At 37.3% G+C, this 20,400-nt stretch overlaps 1 protein-coding gene across 1 annotated transcript in view; it reads right to left on the reverse strand.

Moving 5' to 3' along the window:
* Nucleotides 1-20,400, reverse strand: part of LOC150087292 (protein NDRG3-like) — a 206,624-nt gene that overhangs the window by 61,202 nt on the left and 125,022 nt on the right. Inside the window, exon 7 of the mRNA XM_090371112.1 lies at nucleotides 13,196-13,360. Coding sequence (XP_090227238.1) covers nucleotides 13,196-13,360 — 165 coding nt within the window. The remainder of the gene's footprint in view (nucleotides 1-13,195; nucleotides 13,361-20,400) is intronic.

The raw sequence follows: 20,400 nt of genomic DNA on the forward strand, positions 1-20,400 counted from the left end.
AGCATTTGCAACTTTCATACAACAGTTTTGGTAAATGTGACAATTATCAGAAGACCTCAATTTGCTTCAGTTTATCATTTTAAATGGAAAACAAAATGAAAAGTTCACCAGGTGCAAACTAATATTTAATTGAACCGCCTCTGGCTCTGATGACAGCAGCATACAATCGAGGCATTGACAAGATTAATTTTTAAAGATAATTAACTGATATTTCATTGTTCCAAACCCAAATTATTGCTTTCTGAAGTTCACGAAGGGTCTTTGGTTTTCTTTCTGGCAACTGCAGATTCCACACGATGCAAAAAGTTCTCTATAGGATTCAGGTCCGGGCTATTTCCTGGCCAGCTAAGGGTTGTAATGGACCATTCTTCCAACCATTTTTTCACCTGAAACAAATGTAAACACATTACTGTTGAACCTCTAATGCAGAAATGAAGCTAAAGTAACTACAGAAGTGCCTATTTACACTTTTCACTCAATGACAAGGAGCAGAATCTTCCTGAAAGATGCAGTAACTTGGAAGGTTGAAATGGTCTCTAATGGTTGGCAGCAATTTGCCTTCCAATATAACCAGGTATCCATTGGTATTTACAGAACCTTTTATAAACTGAGATGACCTACTCCCCAATACGAAATGTGCTCTCATATCATTTGGCTTGTAGGGAATTTCACTGTAGACACCATACAGTCTGGATGGTATTCTTCACCACATTTACGGCGAATAGTTTGTCTCCCATCAGAGACATGGTTGAATTTCTGAAATAACTGAATTCCACTGCTTGGGGGTCCATTTGACATGCTCCTTACACCAAATTAATTGGGCCTTTTGCATTTTTTTGTGTGAGGAGGGGCTTCTTAGGAAGACAGGCTACAAGTCCATTTTTGAAGAGGCATCTTCTGACTGTTACTGCACTTGCTACCACTCCTGTATGTTCTTCCCATTCTCTTTTCAGCTCAGACGAAGAAGCTTTACAGTTTTTAAGGCACAAGTACTTCAAAACAAGGTCCTGTTTTGGCATAGAGACTCGTTTGAGTACGGTTCCTTTTTTCCTATCAGCAGAACCAGTATTCTTCGAAAGAAATCTACTCACTGTCGACTGATTACAAGAGACTCTATAAGGAATATGATGGAAAGAACATCCTTCCTCACGTAAAGCAACAATAGCACTCTTTCTTCATGGTGTCAACTGCACGTAACTTGCCATTCTGACACAGGCAAGGAATGACTCTTGCAGAGGGGCTTATATAGCTGAAAGTAACAGCTGATGCAGTATTACATCATCACCTACGCATATCAATCTTATCTGATGCAATCTGTAAGAAATATTGCCATATACTTATGTTATTCTGATGACAATTACAATTTTAAGGGGTGATGCACTTTCTTTGAACTAACCAGTTTATGTATCACTATAATCAAATATCTGCAGCTACTGGATTATAGCATACAGACCACTACTTATGGTGGTCTGTATGCTATAATCTATATACTTAAAAAAAAAACCCACTTCCCATTTCACCAATTCATTCCCTCCAAAAGTTTGCTTAGTTCTTCCCTGAATTTATTTAAGCTATCAAATTCCACAATAATAGACAGAAGTTTGTTCCAGCAATCTCAACCACATACTGGCTAAAGGCAAATTTCTACACATCAATTCTGCAACTGTTTTTCCTCAATTTGAATTTTTACCCCCTCAAGTGACCTGAGCAAGAGGAGCAATCCCATCAGCATTAAGCTTGCTCAAACCATTTAAAGCCTTCAACACCTATCAAATTACTTCGCAGGTGCCTAGTCTGCAGATGTTTCAATTTGCAGAACGGAAGCCTTTCTTGGTTAGAGCACCCCCTTTGTTCCCTCACCAATCTCACTGCCCTTCTCTGTACTCATTCCAGCAGCTCTACATCCTATCTAAAATGAGGCCTCCAGACCTATATGCAGTACTCAAGGTGTGGCCTGATCACTGTCTTACAACAATGGAATAATCACTTATCACTGCTAGTAAAATTCCTGTACATCATTGACAAAACCCTATGAGCCGTCCTGGTAGCCTGTCGGCACTATTCACAGAACTTCACATCGGACCGATATTGGCCCCAGGTCTTTTTCATTTTACACTACCCCGAGTGTAGTACCACATAGTTGGTACATTACTCTGGGGTTACTGCCACCTATATGCAGTAATTTGCATTTGTCAATTTTAAACTTCAGTTGTCACTTCTTAGCACATCTGCCTAAATTTTCTAGATCCTGTTGCAGTGGCATACTGTCATTAACCACCTTGCCAACCTTTGTATCATCTGCAACCTGATATACCTTCATCAATATCACTGATAAATATAGAAAACAACAGGCCCTACACCAAATCCCAGGGACTCCACTAATAACATTACCTAAATACTAGTATTTTTGGATTTTTAGCTTGTGCTCATACTACTACTTATAAAAACTATCTACTTAACTTTTATTAATGTATTTAATATATTAGAGTATTATTATCATATCAAAAACTACACCATATTTCAAATTATATACAAAATATATGCATTCAATATTACATAGTTGTTGTTGTTTGGTTTTTAGGAGAATTAGCAACTAAGGCCATATTGCTCCAGAGATATGCGGTGGTCATTCCCTGACCTTTCCACATCCTCCGTATTTGGTGGTGACGGGCTCAAACCCTGGTCTACTCAAGAAGCATGTGCTACGCACTGCTGCTCCTTCCCACCTGGCTATGGAGGCGCCTTAATAATAATATTACATAGTAATCTTGCAAAAAGCATTGCTGTATTTGTGTGTTTAGATATTGAAAGTGCCCAAAGACAGCTGAGTATAAATGACACTCACAAAACTATTCTGCTGAACTCTCTTTTTTCCAATTATACTCTATAAAAATTCCTAGTAGTACTATTGGTGACACTTAAGTCAAGTGGATCTTACTTTAGCAAAGTCCGGTTGATCTGTGACAGCCAAATCCTCTGCTTGCACCTTCATGATGGTGGGACTGTTAGTAACCTTGGGTATAACTCCATGTTCAAGTCCTGAAATACAGCATCTAGCACACTGTCGCTGATGACCCAGGTGCAAACTGACACAAGCAGGGGTAAGGTGTGGTGCCCACACAGAGAAATGCCACCTCTCTGTGTTACTGGGCAATACTAGGTGGTAGACAACTCTCACCAACCTGGTGCAATACAGCCATTTTTGCTTACTGCAAGATTGAAGTAGTGGATCCCATGTTTACTCTCCAGAGCAAAGCTCCCGGTAAACCCTCGCCCATCTCTTCCATCAAGCGGTGTGATTAATGACTTTTGAGGTCATGGATACCATGGCAAGATCCAACCTTCCTTACAGCTCTAAAACAGTGTTCACAGGACGGCCGCAAGCGGCACACCAGACCGAACCTATTGGTAACTCTATAGGAGGTTTCCAGATCAGATAGTGTATAATCTTGCTACCTCTACTCCACCAGATAGTGACTGGAGGGAGTCCAAGTAGTGTGTATTTGGGTACATTGTCGAGGCCACATTATGTCAAGGAGCTGGTATATTCTTATGTGTACACCAATCCAAAAATTTCATACAGCATTTCCCGCTCCGCCATCTTTTCTTACTACTGAATACACCACAAATTGTCAAACTAACAGAGAAAACTTATCTGTGAAAAGATGTAAACCTCCCTAGCACTTCCTCATTCATTTACATGGTCTCAGTTCTAATCTCAATGATGTCCATTTCTACTAGTCTGCCAAACCCCATGTACTCTTTCTGACAGAATCTCAATTATCGGTTAATTCAACCACTGCTCATCTCAATTGTTCGATTTATTTGCTGTATGATCACTTTCACATCAAATGTGGCACTTGTGCATATATCCATTCTGATATTCCCTTTCAGAGACTTAATAATTTGAAATCTCCTCTTTTTTTGATCTTGTCTGGATTAAATCTCTTTACCACATTCTGTCAAATTCATCTGTTACCTCTATCGTTCTCCAAACTCCACTAATCACTTAGAACTCTTTGACTTCCTCTCTTTGAAATTTGACTTTTTCAGTGCAACTTTCCTGCTTGTGCACTTTTCATCTTTAAACTTTTGGTCATGCAGGGGGCCAATTAATAAAACACACTGACTGCATCAGCATTAAAAATGTCACTTTCACAGATACGTTTTTTTTAATATCTGGCCACATGTTTTCAATCCATTCATTGCTCACTGCTTTGTTTACATCACCAGTTTTTCCACTTATCTTACCTAAACAAAATTTCTTTTTTTGAATCTGTCCAGCCCCGATTATTGCAAACAAAATCTGCATATCCAAGTTGATGAGCCAGTTTTTCAACTTGTAGTTTTAATAGAGGGCCACTAATAGGAATATAGTTTCTTTTTGATTTAAACCAACTCAAAAGAGTCTTATCCAGTTCATTTTTATCATACTTATGCAACTTTTTCATAATGATGTTTTTTTTTTTTTTTAAAAAGCACTAGTAATGCTTTCCTGATTTTCCCAAATGGTTAACAATTGAAGAGTTCAATCTTAACCTTTTGCAAATAATTTTCACTCTCTTGCTGATTGTCAATTTCTTTTCTCCTCTGACATTTCAAGGTGAAAAAAATAAGTGAATTTAACTCAGCACAACAAAAACTACAGAAGCAAAATTGTTTTTAAAAATTCCTGTTTCTGTTAAGTTTTAAAGACTTGTTCACACACACAGATTTGTAATTGCACTGAATTCCTCATTTCAACTGAATTTGAAAGCTGAATGTTTCAAACCAATAGAGCAAAATTCTACAAAAGGGAAGAGATACAAAAGAGGATTAGAGGATTTAGAGACTGGGCAAAGTAAACAGAAAGCTTAATGCGGACGTGCACCTGCAGCATGGGACATGCTCTATTTAAAGGAGGCATGTAACAAAATTATTCCCCCACTATGGGTAACCATTAGAGTCCCCATCACACAGGGTCTTCAGGGATTTCCACAATGCCACTGGAATAAAAATTGTGCTCTTTGTGGTAGTGAACTGCACTAAAAGAGATTCTGAGAATCATTTAAAGGGTTACAAATTTCTATCCACAGAGATATGGAAAGAGATAAGAGGGATGTCATAAACAGGCAAGGCAATAATAGATCTTAGTACCTCGTACAGCAGTTTGGCCACTGCATGTTTATTACAATGAGCAGCAAATAGCTTAAAGATTTGCTTGTTATACCCATGAAGCATTACAATATAAAACTTAGTTTTATATTATAATATATAACTATATTATTAATTATAATATGGTTTAATAAGGTAACGTTTCGGGTATCTTACCGATACTCATCATCAGACCATGCTGTGGAGAGAACAGAAAGGGCCACAAATTTAAATATTTTAGGATATTACAGTTAAAATTACCAATAATACAACTGCAATCACCAATATTACAATTTGAAAATTACGATTCTAAAGTATTAAGTTTTAAATTGCTGTTACAATAGAAAACAGGAAATCTAAGGTAATACAAAGAGATTAAATTCATACATGCCAACAGCCTCCTCTTGCTGATGCTACCAGAAACTTTATGTGCATACAGGCTGCCAGCAGTTAATTTATAGCAAAGGGATTAACTCCATTAACTAAGAGGATAGTGTCATGTTATTATCCTGGATCTGGGGTTCTTATATAGTAGAAGCCAGGGGTGACCTTTTCTGCCATACTCTGAACATCAGGGGCCATGCACATGCTAGTTCAGGATCTTACCAATACCAATCATCAGACCATGCTGCTGGTGCCAGGTTTTATCCCGTATCCTTCTTGTGTAGTGGAAGCCTAGGAGTGACTTTTGCTCCCATACTCTGACCATTGTGCAGGCTGGCAAGGGATTAGGAAATCCCTAATTACCGTCTCTAATGCCTAACGCTATTTAATGACAGGGTCAGAATTAACGGATTATTTTAACGATGTTTCAAAGAATAGCTTTGAGTGGAAATAACAGAATTAATATCTAACAAGGCTAAGCTGATGACACAGAGGCATCAACACTATTAATCAACTGACAAGTGTTAAAATAATCTGTAAAATGTGTTTTTCATAAATTTTATTGTGATCTAATATAAACATTAATTTTTATGATCTAACTGAAATATCTGCAGGCCAATCTGGCCCGCAGTTTGGGGACCTCTGGTCTAGAGGTAAAAGAACTTTGGATATTATATTCTGAGAGACCATTTCAAGAATATTTAATTATTCAATTCTGTTTTCCTCTTATATTTTTTTTTATATACCAACTGCTTAAGAAAGTAAATGTAATGCTGTTTTGCTGCCATTAAGCAGAAGTTGCCATTGTAATAATAGGACACTAACACATTTTTTTGCTTAAGTATTTATTCTTTTGTCTGGTCTTCATACGTATCCATAATAGAGGAAGAAAATGAAGTATATATTTCACATTTTCAATTATGCACTACAGATTTTCCTGGAATGGATGGTCCGGCACCTCCTTTAATCTGCAAAAAATTACGTGAGGGCAGTTGAAATTCCTGCAACTACCAAACTAGTTTACATTGCAGTTTTTGGAGATGATTCATTGAATTTGCATTTTTATTCATTTATTTTGCTTAAATGTACCTCTAGTCATGGCTTCTAAGATACAGGCACTCCTCGACTTAAGTACTCAATCGGTTTTTTTCCATGTACATAAGTCCATTTTGTACCTAAGTCCAACTTCGCTCTTGTAGATACAAAATACATGTACAATACAGTACAATGCACTGAGATTATAACCCCCAACAAAGTTCATCACGTACAGCGTGTTAGTAACTGAGTTGATCAATCTTGATTGATTAACTCGGTTACATTGATTAACCTGAGAATTACTTTAATTATTGCCATCTGTAGCAATCGAAACTGGCTCATTTTTCAGAGCCATCACTACCTCATTATTTCCCTACCATTCCAGTTTTACTAACAATGACTGTTGGTTTTCTTACTTTCATGACAGTATTTTTTTTTTTTTTTTTTTTGCTATTTCTCTATTGGGAAGCACATTTCTGAAAAACATGCCAACTCAGAGGATGATCATATTCTATGAAAAAAAGTGCAAATAAAGATCGATTACGTATGATTCCATTGTAATACATAAAATGTAACATCTATTTTTTCATTTCCTTCTATCCACTGCATGCTGTTGTTATCCTGATTTGTTTGCAAATGTCTGATTGTATTGCAGATCTCACTGCTTGAAATTTAAAAATTCACATCAATGTATGGTAAACAAAGGCAAACATTTACCCCTTTTCAGATTTTGCAATACACAAAAAACCTTGTGTATATGTCTAATCAATTTTAGATCTTATTTCTCTGGCATCTTATTGAAAGACATTTTTAATTAGCTTCACACCACACAAGTATTATGAAATTATTACACGGAAGAACACTACCATTGCGCATTTCTATTTTACAATGGAAACCATTACAGTACACCTACACCTAATGGTTAATTCATTAATGAAATAAACAGAAATTCACAAAATTTAAAAAAAAAAACCCAATTTTAATGTAGTTTTATTTTTTTGTGAAAAGAAAAAGATGGAGGAAAAAGAAAGGAAGGGTCAAATAGGCTGATTCTCCATTGTAAATCTGAGGGTGGATGTGGGGGGGGGTTTAAAACAATTGCAAAACCATTCAATATACCTAAGATTAGAAAAGAATAGCGAAAGCTTAAAAAGCGGTACTCACCTTGAAATTAATCTGCGATGGTTTACTTAGGTAGCGTGGTTAATGTTTAAGTTGAATTGTTGAATTGAAAAATTAAAAGGGAGGGAAGTAGGTAAAAGTTGACTGAGTTAAATAGGCGCAAGGAAATAGAAGTGTACACATCCAATCCTTGGTTGTCATCGAAATAAAGAGAAGAATAATTAAAAACTATGTAAGTGAATCCGATGAAGCCAATAGTCTTTACGAGGACTTTCGTTAGTTAGAGAACGTCTTCAGTTGGCAATGTGTGGGGAGAGAACGCGCGTGATATTTTAAGAATAAAAAATTATACTCTCGTGATGCCTTTTTTGACATGTGGGAACTTTAATCTCGAGAGGTTCCAAATTGGGGAAAGATTGAAGGGGAGTTTAGAATTTAGAATTTTGAGGTTAGAGTGGTGCTTGTACCATTCAATAACTAGGGCTTCATATTGGAGTATTCTGTAACTGGATTTTAGTTTAATGATGGAAATGGCAGAGTCGATGAGCGGGTTGTGGTTGTGAGTCTGGGCATGAGTTGTAAGTTCTGTGACAGATTGGTTAGACATGAGACTATGGAAATGGTAGTATGCACGGGTGTTGGATGTTTTTGATGAGCCAAATTTAGTAGTGGTACTTCCGCTATAACATGTGTTGCAGTTTGGTTGACAATTGATGAGGTATATAATATTATTAAGGTCGTTTGTAGGATATTTGTATGTGTCTTTATAGGTGCTGAAGAAGGATCCTAATTTGTTGTAGGTGGAAAAAACAAGGGAGATATCAGTGTTGTTAAATAGGCGTCGGAACTGTCCTGCTAGTTCATTGTGGTAAGGGAGGACTATGCGGATGTTTGTTTTATTTTTGTCTTTGGTTGGGGTGTTAGATTTAATTTTATTTTTAGCGTTAAGGATTGTATTTAAAATAAGTTGGTGGGGGTAACCTCTGGATATAAATTTGTCGGTGATATACTGTATTTCATTGTGAAGGTCAGTGGGTAAGGAACTGTACTTTAGTGCATTGTGAATCTGGTTATATAAAACTGCCTTTTTAGTGTTTAGAGGGTGATGAGAAGCAAAATGTAAGTATTTACCGGTGTTTGTATTTTTCCTGAAAATTTTCGTATTTAATTTTGTGCCTGTTATATAGATAGTAAGATTAAGGAAATTTATCTGATTATTTTGTCCAATTTCAAGGGTGAATTTAAGTCTATCGTGTACAGAGTTAAGTTTTACGAAGAGGTTATCAATAATGGATCTGTTGCCTATTACAAGAATGTCGTCGGCATAGCGCATGTATAGTTTTAGTTCAGGGGGAAAGGGGTGTAGAATTTGGCTTTCAATGGCGGCTAGGTAGATTTCAGATAATGGGGCTGAAATCCCTAGTCCCATTGGTAAGCCAAATATTTGTTGGAAGATATTTTCGTTGAATCTAAAAAATCTTGCTTCTAATAGAAGGGTGGTGAGTTCAAGGATATGGTCTATGGAAAGGGAGGTACGTTTTGTTAAGGTTCCAGTCCAAACTCGAACATCATCCCGATAAATGGCGCCTAATGCACCAAACAAATAGTATTATTAATACCAAACTTTCTTCCTGCTCTAATATAAAAAAACAACAGCTTATGAATTTACACAAACTCAGTAAAACTTCTAACGTTATTATTCAAAAAGCTGATAAAGGTGATACGATCGTTATAATAGATAAAGACATCTACACCGAAAAATTAGAATCCATCTTAGCAGACCCAAACACATACATAAATGTTAATAACCATAACATCGCAAGACTCAAAAATAAACTCGACATAATTCTCAGGAAACTCAGGCAAAATAAGGAAATCAACCTTTCCACACTACAGCAAATTGGAATTCGCAATAACATCCTCCCCCACATGTTTGGGATTATCAAGTTACACAAAGCTGACCACCCTTTAAGACCAATTGTATCATACAGCAATTCAGCTTTCGCTAATTTATCCTCCTTCCTGGTTAAAATTATAACCCCCCTTACTAAATTTTCCACATTCAAGATCAATAACACCAATCAAGCTTTTCAAAAAATTAATAATATCACAATATCCGATACAGACATCCTAGCTTCCTATGACGTTACTTCTCTTTACACAAATGTCCATATTCCATTTACTTTACAAGCCCTACGCAAATTCTTAGAAACAGACGATACCTTAACAAAACGTACCTCCCTTTCCATAGACCATATCCTTGAACTCACCACCCTTCTATTAGAAGCAAGATTTTTTAGATTCAACGAAAATATCTTCCAACAAATATTTGGCTTACCAATGGGACTAGGGATTTCAGCCCCATTATCTGAAATCTACCTAGCCGCCATTGAAAGCCAAATTCTACACCCCTTTCCCCCTGAACTAAAACTATACATGCGCTATGCCGACGACATTCTTGTAATAGGCAACAGATCCATTATTGATAACCTCTTCGTAAAACTTAACTCTGTACACGATAGACTTAAATTCACCCTTGAAATTGGACAAAATAATCAGATAAATTTCCTTAATCTTACTATCTATATAACAGGCACAAAATTAAATACGAAAATTTTCAGGAAAAATACAAACACCGGTAAATACTTACATTTTGCTTCTCATCACCCTCTAAACACTAAAAAGGCAGTTTTATATAACCAGATTCACAATGCACTAAAGTACAGTTCCTTACCCACTGACCTTCACAATGAAATACAGTATATCACCGACAAATTTATATCCAGAGGTTACCCCCACCAACTTATTTTAAATACAATCCTTAACGCTAAAAATAAAATTAAATCTAACACCCCAACCAAAGACAAAAATAAAACAAACATCCGCATAGTCCTCCCTTACCACAATGAACTAGCAGGACAGTTCCGACGCCTATTTAACAACACTGATATCTCCCTTGTTTTTTCCACCTACAACAAATTAGGATCCTTCTTCAGCACCTATAAAGACACATACAAATATCCTACAAACGACCTTAATAATATTATATACCTCATCAATTGTCAACCAAACTGCAACACATGTTATAGCGGAAGTACCACTACTAAATTTGGCTCATCAAAAACATCCAACACCCGTGCATACTACCATTTCCATAGTCTCATGTCTAACCAATCTGTCACAGAACTTACAACTCATGCCCAGACTCACAACCACAACCCGCTCATCGACTCTGCCATTTCCATCATTAAACTAAAATCCAGTTACAGAATACTCCAATATGAAGCCCTAGTTATTGAATGGTACAAGCACCACTCTAACCTCAAAATTCTAAATTCTAAACTCCCCTTCAATCTTTCCCCAATTTGGAACCTCTCGAGATTAAAGTTCCCACATGTCAAAAAAGGCATCACGAGAGTATAATTTTTTATTCTTAAAATATCACGCGCGTTCTCTCCCCACACATTGCCAACTGAAGACGTTCTCTAACTAACGAAAGTCCTCGTAAAGACTATTGGCTTCATCGGATTCACTTACATAGTTTTTAATTATTCTTCTCTTTATTTCGATGACAACCAAGGATTGGATGTGTACACTTCTATTTCCTTGCGCCTATTTAACTCAGTCAACTTTTACCTACTTCCCTCCCTTTTAATTTTTCAATTCAACAATTCAACTTAAACATTAACCACGCTACCTAAGTAAACCATCGCAGATTAATTTCAAGGTGAGTACCGCTTTTTAAGCTTTCGCTATTCTTTTCTAGTCTATTAACACGGTACTTGAAGATTTCTAAAAATTCCGTATTGTCAAATATACCTAAGATTTAAAAAACTGCAATTTTTAGGTGTTTCATCCCCCCACCCCAACCTATTCCACTGCTTCATTTTATATCTGAAAATGACCTATTAATGAATGTATTGATTTAGTAATTACTGCAATATTGAAATTCTGCATAATAAAATTATCACAAAATTAAAAAAGAACTATTAATGATAATTACAGTGGGGTCTTGACTTACGATGATATCGACATCCAATATTTTCAGGAACTGATATACCTTCCATACGATCTCTTATTTTAAGCACCAATGATATTTGCAGGTACCGATGGCTTTCTGATATAGTTGGAACGATACGTGGGCGGAAATTTTCAGACGCGTGCCATACAGAACATCACTCGTGCAATTGTTCTCAACCAATTAGTCTTTGTTATTGTTCAACAACGTTACGGTTCAACGCGTGGCACGCGGAACATCACTCATACGATTGTTTCAGATCTACGATGATCCGAAACTTAAAGCTCCATCAAACTTTAAAGTCTTCAAAGTGCTGTGTGCTTTGAAGACTTTAAAGCCAGAACAGGCTGGTTCAAGGGCAAATATCAAAAGTGTTGAACAGCATGGGGAAGCATCCAGTGCTGATAAAAAAAAAAAAAAAAAGCAGCTGAGACATTTAAAATTAAATTTGTTGATCAGGAGGGTTATCTTTACCAGCAGGTTTTTAACACTGACGAAACTGGCTTCTTCTAGAAGTGAATACCCAGGAGAACGTACATCACTAAGGATGAGGCTAATTTAGCTGGGCATAAGCCTATGAAACACAGGCTCACTGTCTTGTTGGGTGCCAATGCCTCTTGAGATTTTAAGCTGAAGCCTTTGCTTGTGTACCACTAACACCACCAGAGTATTTAAACAACAAAAGGTCAACAAAGGCATGCTACGAGTATTTTGGTGCAGTAACAAGTATAGGATGTCTTCAATGAATGGGAGTGTGAAGTTTTTTGTCCTTCAGTGAAGAGTTATTTTGAGAAAAATAAGCTTTCTGTGAAGGCACTGCTCCTGCTGGATAATGCACCAGGCCATGATCCCAAACTTGTTCAATCTCTTGAGGCACAATTTGACTTTGCTCAAGTCAAATTTTTGCCACCCAACACCACTCCTCTTCTTCAACCAATGGACCAGCAAGTGATTGCAAAATCTACACCGTGAAAATGTTCGTAAGTTGGTTTTCAACCTCTGGTGAAAATGCTGTCGCCCTCAAAGATTTTTGGAGGTCGAAGTTCAACATGCTGGACTGTGTGAGGCTGATTGTAAGTTCTTGGAATGATGTTTCCACAAGGTGCTTAAATTCAGCCTGGAAAAACATATGGCCTTTAAATTACCCATAATACTGACAGATTTGAAGATGATGGTGCCTTGACAAATGATATTATCACTCTTGGTAAATCAATGGGTCTGGAGGTTGGCAAAGAGTATGTGGAGGACCTTATTATTAACCATATGGTGCAAAGAAGCCTAAGGCTTATGCTGCCAAAAAAAATTTTATCGAATTACTCAGTGTTACCAAATCATGGATCCCAATGGAGATTATGTACATATCAATATTACTTTAGTGTAGCTCCAGCAATGCATTCTGCATGTACTTTGCAAGAAACACTATTAAACATAAATATTACTCAAAAACCCTGGAAGTAATTTTATAATCACCCAATATTTAAAGGAATTACAAGTATTGTTTACCTTACCAAAGTGATGCCACATAAGATAATCCAATGTGGATGCAGTCATACCAGATGATCGTAAATACATTGCATTAAGTTTCTGGTAACCCCATTCTGTCCATCCAGAGACCGTACAGGAACAGTTGATAAGAAATAATCCATCCACACAGTCTGGATACTGAAGCTAGAAAAACAAAAAAGTGGATAATGTATACATCTATTGTAGCTTTTTCTTTCATACCCTTTTCAGTGTTCTCCCCTAGAAAATTTTGCCAGCCGGGTGGCATTATGAAGTTATCCCGGTGGGGAAGTGTAATACTTCACAACATTATAAAATTTTCTGTTATTTATAAATGTGATTTAAGCTATCCAGAGAAAAAATTAATTGCATAATTTAACATTATATTGATTTAATGATCATTTGTGCAACAAACATTGAAAAAATTTAATATTGGCTAGTGTTAATTTTTAACTGAAAAATAAATTCCAACACATATACATAAACACACTAAATTTAATAAATAAGGTACTTTTCATTTAAAAAGTAGAATGTTTTAATAACAAATTTACAACAATAATTTTATTAGAATTCGATGTAAAAAAATAATAATGAAAAACTGTTTAAATCTACATGTTTTCTGATTTAACTTCTTACTCACTATGGGTTCTTATTTTGTTTTATTTTATTGCAATAAATATTATATTTGTGCACCTGTACGGAGACCAAGACAAACAATGCATCTAACAGTTCAGAATTTAACGTGGTGTACTAGCTGGCAGAATTATAATACACAGCTTGCCATAGAGAAGGCTACATAGTGAGTGAGTTGATACACTGAGTAGACTGACTCAAAAAAGTGCCCAAAAGATTTGAATAACAAAAGTGAATCTGAGTTGCCTCAGTGAATCGCAGAATTCAACCAACATATCAATGCTGTCAACTGACTGGCATCTGATAGCCCAACATAAAGCACGTGACAATATTCTTGGTAATCTGGATTTGCAGCATCAAACTACATGATGGCCGCATGATGTCAGCCTGGTGGTCAAAGAGTGTAAAGTGTTTTCAGATCAAACAGCACCAGGGGTTCCCCCATCTCCATGTAGTATACATTGTTGAGTGATACAGTACACTGTAAAGGCCAGAGATTTAAAAGTGTATGGATCTTGTGATGTGTAATGTTTTGTACTGTTGTTCATCTGGCCTTTTAGCTGTTGGATCCCTAATGGGACCCACTGTTGCCCACACTTCGCCCCGTGGAGGCAGACCAGGTACACCCAGTACAGTTATATTTACTCTGGCAGGTCCTACCACCTAACGTAATTTCCTGAGATTTCAGTGGCTAGGACCTAAAAAAAAAAAAGTTACTATGATTTACACTGAAAGGGGGTAGGCCGAATGGTAATAGGGTTGTTGCATGGTTGACTAAGTTTTTGAGTGTGGGTTTGGAATAATTTTTTTTTTTTTTTAAATGTAAACCCCAAACACGAGAGGTATTAGAACCTATAGTACTTAGTACCGTGCTTGGGTTGGAGGTTGAGAAGACGAAAGAAGATATTTGTTGACATCCAACTTGAACTTCTGTAGACTGTAATTTTCAAGAAAAAAGTACGAAGGAAGGTTGTTCCAGAAAATGGCAGTTGAATGAATAAACAAGGAAGATGAAAAGTTCATTCTGTGAGTTTCAAGTTGGATAGTAAATAGATGTTGGCTGTTGGCAGCACATGTTCAGACTGTTTTGAAAGAGAGAGAGAGAGCGGGAATTATAGAAGTCATTTCAGAAGAACAGTGCTCATGGAAGTAACTGTAGAAAAGGCATGCAGCAGATACAGTACATCTATAAGACAGAGAATGGAGAGACTCTGTTAGAGAGGAGTCATTAATTAACCTAACTGCCCTCTTCTGAATAGAATCTAGAAGACTGAGAGAGGTTTTGGGGACACTGCCCAGATGTGGGAACAATATTCCATGGTAAGGCGGATTTGCAATTTGTACAGAGTGAACAGTTGCTTGGAAGAAAAGTAACACCAAGAGAAAAATTTGAGTGGTGGGAATGTTTGCAGAACAGATGTGGAAATTTGCATATGGCCAGTGTAACTGATTTTTGAAATGAACATTCATCCTAGTGTTGTGGAAGTGGGTAGTTTGAATAAACTTAAACAAAGCTTGGAATGTAGATTTTAAAAATAATTCTTAAAATTTCACATTGCATCACACACAATTTTTACATATACAGGTTTTTGTGTCACATCTACTTCCCTAAATTTTAGGGAAGTAGATGTGACACTGATTCATTAAGTATCTGAATCACACTGAACAATTTCTTCTACATGTGTGAATGGTTTACAACAAAATCTCAGAAGAAGAAAATCTACAGTATTAACTAAAGGTGCATATACTTTGTACTTTGGTTGTAAGATTAGTGATTCAGGACAAAACTAAGTTCCACATGTGTTGTATTACCTGAACCACAAATCTGAGGATGGAGCTGACTGGGAAAATTAAAAGTACATCTTTTGCTTTTCCTATACTGTGGCAAGAACTGTGCAACTATATTGACAAATTCTATTTCTCTATAAAAAAATATCTGGTATGTCCAATAAAATCAAGCACAGCAATAAATATCCTACTGTGAGCAAAGCAGTGATGAATACAGTTGTGTTAGAGACTTTGCTGGAAAATCCACTTAAACAGATTTGGATTACCAACCAGAAAATTACAACGCACCACACTTAAGCAAGAAGAGCTGAATGACTTAGTTCATGATTTAAACTTATCTAAACAGTTTGCAAAACTCCTTACTTCTGGATTATAACAATGAAAGTTACTTGAATCAGGAACTAAAATTACAGTACAGAGGATACTACTTATTGTGATCCCTTCAAGACTTGGCTAAAGTGACAACAATAACCGGCAGAACAAGAATGAAGCTGCTTAGCATTGTTGATGCAGAGCAGAAATGTGAAAATAAAAAGGTGGAATTGGACAGAAAGACTATCTGGCATTAAGTAGTTGCAAAAAAGTCATTACATGAAATTCAAGCAATACAAAATACTTTAACTTGACTCTCCACTATTTCTTTGAGAAAGTCATAAATAAAAATGAAACCCTTACACAAGGTTTCTGGAAATCCATACAAACAATTAAGAACAAATAAAGAAAAATTACAAGAGTAATTAAAAAAATAAGTTACACTTGACCACTGTAGCCCAAGAGAAATTTATTGAGGTATGTAACATTATGCAATAGAAAGCACATACCTTGCACTACTTTTTCCACACAGTCAGTGAGTTGGTGTAAACACTTATGATAGAAATCCACTCCTTGGTCATTCAGCCACCGTTGAACTGCTGTTTGCACCTGCTCATCGTTTGCAAATCATTGTCCCCCCCCCAGATGTTCTTTCAACTTGCCGGAGATATGATAGTCACAAGGTGAAAGATAAGGACTGTATGACAGATGTTGCCATACCTCCCACCCAAAACTTTGGAGCAAGTGTCGTCTTTGCATGCATTGTGTGGCATGGTGTGGCGTTGTCCTGAATGAGAACAAGACTTGGAACAACACTTATCTTGAAAGCTACTAGGCTTTACATACCAACTAATAAATATTGTTCAATGTTTAGGCCTAAATGGATGTCAGATGAACTAATGAGACATATGGCAGAGAAGAAAAATGCATGGGATACATATAAATTAATGGGTGACATGGAAGCCTATGATAGATATAAGCTGTTCTGAACAAAGTCACAAAGGAGATTAGGCAGGCAAAGGCAGATTATGAGAAATCCTTGGCAAAGGATGCAAAGAAAAACAGAAAAGAGTTCTTTACCTATGTAAACTCTAGAAGGAAAGGGATGAATCAGATTGGTCCACTGGATATTGATGGTTCAACAGTTGAGGATCCTGCTCAGGTGGCTAACAAACTAAACGAGTATTTTGCATCTACATTCACACTTGAGGAGTTATTCAGGAAAGGGAATGCCAGAGGTGAAGTAATTTCTGGCAGTGAGCCAGATGATTTTGTAATAACTGAGAGGAAAGTGGAGGAGAAATTGTTGAGGATAAACATAAAAAAGGCACCTAGGGTGGATGGGATCTATCCAGTTATATTAAAGGAGGCAGCAAAAGAAGTAAGCAAACCCTTAGCCATAATTATAAGAGCTTCTTTGGACTCAGGGGAGGTACCCATAGACTGGAGATGTGCAAATGTAAACACAATTCACAAAGGAGGATCAAAGGCTGGCACAAGTAATTATAGACCTGTGAGTTTAACTTCTGTTCGAGGAAAATTAATGGAAGCACTGGTTAAAGAAGCACTGCAGGATCATCTAGAGAAGACTTCAGTTATAGCTCGGACACAGTATGGTTTTGTTAAGGGAAAGTGTTGCCTGACCAATTTGATTGGATACTATGATGCAGTCACAAAAGAACTGGATGCAGGGAATAACTTTGATATTATATATTTGGACCTTAGAAAGGCTTTTGATACTGTTGCACATGGAAGACTGCTGCACAAATTGGAGCAGTGTGGCATTGGAGGCAAATTGCTGCTATGGATAAAGGGATGGTTGAGTGGGAGAAGGCAGAGTGTGGTAATCAATGGACACTGCTCATCGTGGACTAATGTTATTAGTTGAGTTCCTCAGGGTTCAGTGTTGGGTCCATTGTTGTTTTCTGTATTTAAAAATAATACTGATGTTGGTATATCAAGCTTAATGTCCAAGTTTGCAGACAATACAAAGGTTGGCAGGCTTGTTAAGGACACTACTGACGCTATGCTGCTGCAACAGGATCTGGAAAGGTTGAGCAGATGGGCTGAGAGGTGGCAAATGAAGTTTAACATTGACAAATGTAAAGTACTACATATGGGAAACAGTAACCCCAGAGCAACGTATCAACTCTGTAGTACTACACTGTCAGTGGTAGAGAATGAAATTGACCTCGGGGTAATTGTGCAGGCAGATATGAAGTTCTCTGAGCAGTGCAGACAGGCTGCAAGAGTAGCTCATGGTGTCTTGTCAATGATTATACAGGAATTTTTCTAGAAGGGATAAGGAGGTGATTATTCCCTTGTATAAGGCAATGGTCAGGCCACACCTTGAGTACTGTATACAGGTCTGGAGGCCTCATTTCAAGAAGGATGTAGAGCTGCTGAAACGAATACAGAGAAGGGCAACAAGATTAGTGAATGGAACAAAGGGTTGCTCTTACGAAGAAAGGCTTAAGTTTTGCAAATTAGTGTCTGGAGACTAGGCACTGGCGAGGTGATCTGATAGAGGTTTATAAAGCCTTGAATGGTTTGAGCATGCTCAATGCTGATGGGATTCTTCCTCTTGCTCAGAATAATCACCTGAGAGGGCATAAATTCAAATTGAGGATAGACAGATGTAGGATAGATGTGCAGAAATTTTCCTTTAGTCAGTGGGTAGTTGGTTGGTGGAAAAGACTTCCATCCCTCGTTGTGGAAGTTGATAGCCTAAATAAATTTAAGGCTCAGCTGGACAGGTATTTCGAACAAACGGAGGGGTGAAATGGGAGTGGTGGTTTTTTTTTTTTTTTTGGCTGATGCTGCATAAGCTTGCTTTCTTGCATCATATGCCTCTACTAATGCTTATGCTAAAAACACCTTTGATTAACTTTCCAGGCCTCTTGTTTTTCTTGGCTGTTCGCAAAGACTAATGTTTAGCAGTATGAGGCAGCATTAATTGTTTTTTTTTTGGTAGTTGTTGGCGCATAGGCTTCTGTGGCCATAATGCACCCCCCAAGGTTTTTGCAGTACTTTGATCCAAGCCTGAAGCGGGAATTGAACCCGCACCCTTTGGGTTGCCAGGCAGGCACTTTACCCACCCGGCTAGCCCAGTCGGCATTAATTGTTATGCCTTTTGCCATAAATTCTGTGTGAATAACTCCTTCACAGTCGAAAAACACAGTGGCTATGACCTTTCCTGCTGATGGTGCAACTCTGAATTCCTTCTGCACAGGCAATGTTGTGTGTCTCCATTCCATAGACGCTCTCTTCGTTTCTGGGGTAAATTGGTGCACTCATGTTTCATCGCCAGTGATGATGTGCCATAAGAAGTCATGGCCTTCCACAGAATAGCTTTGAAGGAAGGCTAGAGAAGACAAAACGTTGACCTCTGTGTGAGTCTGTCAATAAACGAGGAACCCATCGTGCACACAATTTGTGATAGTCAAGATGTTTATGGACGACAGAATGAACACTGCTTATGAAAATATCCAACTCCTTTGCCATTTCTGTGACTGTCAGTCTTCGATTATTGCGAATCATTTCATCAACCTGCATCACATTGTCTGCAGTGGTCGACATTGATGACCTTCCTTTTCGAACAGCATCCATCAATTCTGTGCAACCACATTCAAACTGCTGGCACCACTTCATTATGGCTGGACGTGACATTGCATTTTCCCCATACACTGCCTTTATTTCACGATGAATCTTGGAACAATTCAGACGATTCACCCACAAAATTCTTACTGTTCCGTGTACCTCAAACTTGGAGTAACTTCTAGCTAATGTGAACGCTTGCTCCTACACAACTCTCACTGCTACATCAACAAAACTCACCTAACAGGGGGCGCATGATTTGAACTCCATTCCGCACAAGCGCCACATTTTTTGCACAATTATACCAAGAGATGGTGGCAGGTGTAACTTATTTTTTGAATGCCCCTCGTAAAATCAAGAACTAGAAAAGGGTTAATGCACTACTGTAAAATAGTCATTAATGCACTACTGTAAAATTGATACTTTCTTTCACAGAGTAACAACACCAAACATGAACTTCAAGAAGCAACAGCTGTAACTAGCCAAAGAATTGGAGTTTGAAAACAAATCAGGATGTTACATAATCACTTCCACTGCATGTGTAAACTGTGATAAGGCAATAACATAAACCAAACCCTGATTACAATAAATGGCCTTTTATACTATTTATTGGTATATATCTGATTGGGACTTGATAAAAATGCCAACCTCATCTGAATGATAAATATTATCTGTGATTACTGTAAGGGATATGCATGGTATAGCATCAGCCGAAAAAAAAAAAACACTTCCTGTTTCACCCATCCATTCACTCTAAAAGTTTATCTAGTTCAGCCTTGAATTTATTTAAGCTGTCAACTTCTGCAATGACAGATGGAAGTTCATTTAAGCAATCAACCACCCACTGGCTAAAGAAAAATTTCCACACATTTATT

Source organism: Mastigoproctus giganteus, chromosome 4, assembly GCF_048544385.1.
Source record: "Mastigoproctus giganteus isolate SK-2022 chromosome 4, ASM4854438v1, whole genome shotgun sequence".
Classification (NCBI taxonomy): domain Eukaryota; kingdom Metazoa; phylum Arthropoda; class Arachnida; order Uropygi; family Thelyphonidae; genus Mastigoproctus; species Mastigoproctus giganteus.